Here is a 6000-nt window from a genome sequence, read left to right as displayed (position 1 = left end):
AATTGGGGGGGGGGATAGTGTACCGGTAATTGATTTGCAAAAGAGAGAAATTAATGGGGGTAAAATGAATTGAAGAGAAGCTGATTTGGGGTGATCTAGGGTGGGGTTCAAACTAAAGAATGTATTTACAGTGATTGGCTTTGCCTTCCGTGCCATGCCAAGTCCGCATCCTATAAGTGCGCATTTGCAGATTTGTGTTGATGCTCCCCTGCCCGGAAACTTTCAGGTATCCAATAACGCCCCCTCCCCCGCCGCCGCTGGAAGCCAGCCTTTACATTCATTTGGGGCACTGGTGGTGCCGAGACCCGAACACAAGACCTTGTTCCCTTAGCAGCGTCTTTCGGCTCGGGCCCTCCTAACCCCTAAACCGGGTTATCCCAGCCCCTCAGCTTGTCACTTCCAAAACTAAGCTCGGGGGGCGGGATGAAAGCGAAAGCAGAGCAGAAGACCTCCCATAGCGGAGCCACGCAGAGGAGGATCCCGGCCGCGGAGGAGCCTCCTGCCCGTTTCCTTCCAGGGCAGCCGGCAGAAAAGAGCAAGGCGGTGCTGTCTCTGGCCGCGGCCGGCTCTCTCGCTCCTTGCCGTGCAGGGGGCTTTTCCCTCCGCCCGCGGCTGGGATCCCCTCCCTCTCCCGCTCGGCTGCGGCCGGGCCGGGCTTCCCCCGACGGGAGGAGCGAGCAGGAGAGGCGCTGCTGCTGCTTAAAGAAACAGACGCCTGCCTGCCTGCCCTGTTTGTCTTGCAGCAGCAGCAGCGAGAGCGAGCAAGCCCGGCGTTCCCACCCACTTGAACCGGAACCGTTTTTCCCCTTTTCTTCCCCCCGCTTCTTTTTTTTCCTTTTCGCAAAAGGCAGCCTCGGGGTTCGCTGCTGCTGCTGCCGCTGCTCGCTGGCGGGGGAGAAAAGGCTGCGGTGTTGCCGCCGCCGCCAGCCCGCCCCTCCTGCCGCTGCTGCTGGGAAGAGGAAGAAGAGGCGGCGGAGCGGCGGAGGGCAATGGGGCTGCGGCTCTGCAGCAGCAGCAGCAGCAGAGGCATAGCCCGGCTTTGCAGCAGCGCCTGCCTGGGCACGAGGACTGAGCCGCGCGGCGGGGCAAGGCGGCTTGCATGAGCCTCGGGGCACACCAGCAGCCGCCGGGGAGCGCGGCCGGCGGGAGCCTCGCTTGCTGCCGCCGCCACCGTCGTCTTGCCCCGCAGCGGCGCTTGCCGTTTCCCAGCACGCTGATGGCTTCTCGACGTCGCTGGTGACTGCTGCCTCCCTCCTCCTCCTCCTCCACCACCCCCACCCTTCCTTCCCTTCTTTTTCCTTCCTTCCTTCCTCATCTTTCCACGGGCGGCGGAGATGGGGAACACGACCTCATGCTGCGTGTCGTCCAGCCCCAAGCTGCGGAGGAATGCCCACTCCCGGCTGGAGTCCTACCGCCCCGACACCGAGCTGAGCCGGGAGGACACGGGATGCAACCTGCAGCACATCAGCGACAGGGAGAACATCGACGGTAAGGAGAGACCCCCCAATCTCCCCCCTCCCTTGCCCACAACCGCGCGAGACCCCGGGTTTTGCGGCGTGCATGTGAGAAAAGAGAGAGAGAGAGATTACCCCCCTTCATGCACGTGGGAAAGCCTCCCTGCACGCGTCAAGCAACATTCCAAAGACGGCTTAATAAAAACTTGAGCCTTGGAGCGGTCTTTCTTTGCGGTTCAATTCTTTGCAAGCTAGAGATCGGCATCCCCGAAGAAGGAATGCGGAAGAGCGCTCCTGAGCATGTTTTGGGTGTGTGTGTATTAAGCGAGCGGTTGCCTCTGAGCATGTGCTGATTGCTCTTTGGGCTCTGCCATTACGCATGATGAGAAAGCCACCCGAGGTGTCAGATTTTGGGGGTTCTATTAAGGGTTGCAGATGGTCAGTTGCATAAGAGGATTGCATTTTGATATTTTTTCTCCACCTTCCCCCCACCTCAGGTAGCAAAATATGCCTCCCTTGCTTAATGACAGAGCCTTGGGGAAAGGGCTTGATTTGGGACACTGCTGGGTGTCTCAAGATCCTTTAGCAGAGGCCACCAAAGAGTTAGAGGTTTGAGGCCTTCCCGTCGTTTTAGTTCTGTTTATTTATTGCATGTATTTATATTCAGGATGCAAAGCCTTCCAAGGTTGTTTGTGATGGTTTGTGGGGTTTTTTAAAAATCACAGTAAACAGCACCAACATATAAAAAGTAACCAGGATCCTTCCTGGCCCAGCCATGGTGGAATAGGCCATCTGGGGCAATATGTTTCTTCTAGCTCCTGAAATCCTGATGGCAGATGTGGACCATTTTTCAAACTTCCAACCTAAGAAATATGCCTTGGTTAAAAAAATATATTTCCTCATGGGCTACTAGTGAGTCTCCACATGCTGCTCGTGCTTTTTTTGGGGGGGGGGTCAGCGCTGGAGCCATGTTCTCTTGTTGAGAGCGGTGCGCGGGGAGGACATAGCTGTGCGCGGGGAGGACATGCCTGTGCTCAAAGACTTTCTTGAAGCAATTGTCATGGAGCAGGTCCCTCAATTTGCCTGGGGTCCAGGTCACTTCCCTTGGTCTCTTCAGCAGAGTTGCGAAGGGAAAATGTCTCTCACCTCGCCCTCCTAATTTTCTTGGTGAAGCTAGGCTGACCTAGCCAGAACTGTACCGCAGAACTGGATGGTGCAGTTTTGTGGTACGTTGTGCTAGGCCAACCTTACTTCATAAACAAAACCTACAACTTCTAGGGTGGCACAAGGTAAGCACATTCTTTCCCCATGCACCATAGATGCAGCTTTACTACAGCTACGAGCATGTTTGACCATTGACCGTACTGGCAGGGGCTGATGCATAGCGGTCAACTTCCCCCTTTTCTATTCGGAGTAAGGAAATTTCCCTTAAAAAAAGGGAAAAGTTGACAGCTATGGGCTGATGGGAATCGGAGTCTAAACATCTGGAGGGTCACAGTTTTTGCCCTGCCACCATACCAAGGGGGAAGAGAACTAACCAGTCTGTGAGCAAGAGGTCTTGGGACAATGCGGTAATTTCTGCCCATTTCCCAATCTTCTCAAGTGTTTTGTGTAAGAAGGGAAGGGAATATCCAGCAGTTCTTTCCCAACTCCAGTTCACAGAGGAATGGGTGTGTGTGACCTTGAGTTACTAAGAGAAATAGCCAGTATTTGAAGGGAGGAGAAGGGGCAGCTCTAGGTCTCCCCCCCCCCAACCGCCTTTTTGTGAAAAGAAACTGAAGACGACCTTGAAAATACTGTTGTGGTCCCATGGACACTGTGAGATGGTTCTCAGGGTGTGTTTCTAGGGTAGCCTAATTTATCCCTTAACCTGGTGCACTTTGCTGGTTTTTGGACTGCAACTCGCATGATGAGGGGCACTAGGTTTGGGAAGACTGTTTTAGTGGGGTAGGAAAGGGACTGGAGTGTGCCTTTCCTCCCTCCATCTCATTACTGACTGAAATTTTATTTTTTCCTCTCGTGTAGCTCATGCCTCCGGCGCTTTCATTTGAAAGTGGCAGCGTAAAAATGCTGTGGGGTTTTCTTGTTTTTGTTTTTTGTTTTACCTCATGCTGTTCATCCACATGTGAGCATCACTGTCATTCTGTTGTGGGAAATGCTAGCATATGTTGCTCTTGCTTTTGATGGAAGAAGCTTTTGGATGTTATCATGCCACTCTGGGGGACGACTTTTTGGAGGCCGTCATGTGTTGGAGCCCATCAGTATTTTCCCTCATACTCTAGAAGGGAAAGCCTCTCAACCCCCCCCCCCCCGTAAAAAAATCCCATAGTTACTTTTTGTTTAAGGTGCAGTGTGTTCCTAGGCAACAAATTTTACTCATTTTTGTGTTGCCATTTATGGGGTTCTCGCCCCCCCCCAAGCCTGTAATATTTAAGAATTTCATCCTTTTGGGCTTCACAACATGTTGTGGACATATATGGGTTCTTGCAGTATACAGGCCTCCCAAGTTCAATGAAATTGGTAGGGTTGTGACCAACCAACTACTCAAGAGTAGACCCATTGAAAGTAATGGACCTAAGTTAGTCATGTTTGTTAACTTTTGTTCTGGCTTCTACTCATTAACTGGGTCTATTCTAAGTATGACTAGCGCTGGATATAAACCATAGCCTTGAGAATCTGTCTATATTCAGTTTCAGAAACAAGCTGCGGTCCATCAGATCTGAATTAGTACCATGGGATAATTGTTCTGGTTTGTGCTAAATTTCACTGAGAAATGTAGACAGTCACAGATACTGGGCAGGTTTCTTCTGTGGCAGTCTCTACTGATGCCTTCCCTTGCATGGGTTGACAAGACATTGGTATAATGGATTAATAACACTTGTGCTAGAGTCAGAGAGCTATTTGAAAAGTGTCTGGGAAATCCTGACTTGCCTGTCAAATGGGTGTCCTTTGCATTAGTTAATTGGAATCTTGTCAGTTCTTTTAAAAGTGCGTCCATCCACACATGTGTTTCTCTTAAAAAAAAAAAGCAAAACTGGTAGCTTCAACTTTTTCATACACCAGATTTTATTTTAACACATTATTTCCCCATGTGCATTGGTTTGATTTGAAATATTGCATCGATAGACTATTGTTTCTTAATAGTGTGTGGATGTTGGCTAAAGTTGAGTCAATTAAAACACATTATTATTAGACTTTTTTGAGCCACAGATGAGTAGCTAATGAGCATTCCTAATGCCCTCAGAGTGATTAATTCTTATGTTGCAACGTCAGAACTGGCCAGGTTAGCAATTTTATGACACGCTAATAAAAAAAATAATATCTGACCATCTGACAAGATGTGCTCAGTGCTGTGTGGTATTTATTTTGTACCTTTTCAAGGTAAAATGACAGTTCTAAAAAATAATTGTTTTGTGTAAGATTTCTTTTTGCGAAATAATCTACACTTGACTTGATTTGATTTGACCCCTGGCTGAAAGCCAGTGTGTTCACAGGGTTCATTTTGAATGAAAGCAGAGGTGAGGGTGTGGCCTAGCCTGAGCTCTCTACTCAGTTAATGAGTTATTCAAGTGTGTTTATATGTGGGACTATTAACCCCAGTAGATAAGCAATGTAATATGTGTCAAATAAATCGAAAGAAATGTTGGTATTTGTTGTACTTTGATAGCTCAGCAATATACAAATATTTTCTGATATATAAGCTTATATATAAACATGTGTCTTTTTTTGTTAATTATTTGCAATGCTTCTCTGAATTGGATACCAACAAACTTGTTTCAGGTTCAGTACCTCAAGGTTTGGTGTGGATCAAAAGATGCAAGGGAAATAAATCTTTGTCTCTCCAACAGGCATATAGCATTGTGTATCTTTAATTTTGCAGTCAGAACTATTGGAGATTTCCTTGTTGGAGATGGCTAGGATGATTCCAGCTTGCAATAAAACAAATCCTCTCTCTCATGCCATTTCTGGAAAAGACCGACACCATAATTCTTCTATCTCTTTAATTGTTTACAACTTGAAACTTCAAAAATCCCGCACATTCTCACAGTGGAGGAATTTGTCTGGCCTTGCCCTTTTACTGAAGTTACTCTTTATTATTGGCTGTTGAAGAAAAAGATTATTTCTTGACCATAATGTTCAGGGTTCAGTTTATGTTGAATTTATGACACCCGCCCGCCCCTGATTCAATAATAATAATAATAATAATAATAATAATAATAATAATAATAATCCCCCGCCCTCCCCGGTCAAAACCGGGCTCAGAGAGGCTAACATCAAATGTATAATACATTAATCATGCTTTAGCCGTTAAGTGATATTTCCCACCATTAAGACCTTTTTGTGGCGAGTGTAACAACTGGTTGCGCCCAACAAATGCAGGCCCTCTCTACCTTTTGCTAAAAGCAACTGTTTTATAAATTCCCTTAATTAGGGGATTAATGCTGTTAAGAACCGGCTAAAGCATCATCTGATCCTTAAAATGCTCTTGCAACACGATCCTATTAGCTGAAGCACTGGCAAATTAGCATTTAAGATTAGATGCCAT

At 47.7% G+C, this 6000-nt stretch overlaps 1 protein-coding gene across 1 annotated transcript in view; it reads left to right on the top strand.

Annotated features, from left to right (window-relative positions):
* Window positions 1-1334: 1334 nt before the first annotated feature.
* CCNY (cyclin Y) overlaps window positions 1335-6000 on the top strand; it is a gene marked incomplete at its 5' end in the record, with an annotated part of 121671 nt that continues 117005 nt past the window's right edge. Inside the window, one exon of the mRNA XM_083467197.1 lies at window positions 1335-1488. Coding sequence (XP_083323323.1) covers window positions 1335-1488 — 154 coding nt within the window. The remainder of the gene's footprint in view (window positions 1489-6000) is intronic.

This window comes from Podarcis liolepis, assembly GCF_965112155.1.
Source record: "Podarcis liolepis genome assembly, chromosome: 12".
Lineage (NCBI taxonomy): Eukaryota > Metazoa > Chordata > Lepidosauria > Squamata > Lacertidae > Podarcis > Podarcis liolepis.
This window is presented reverse-complemented; position numbering and strand designations above follow the sequence as displayed.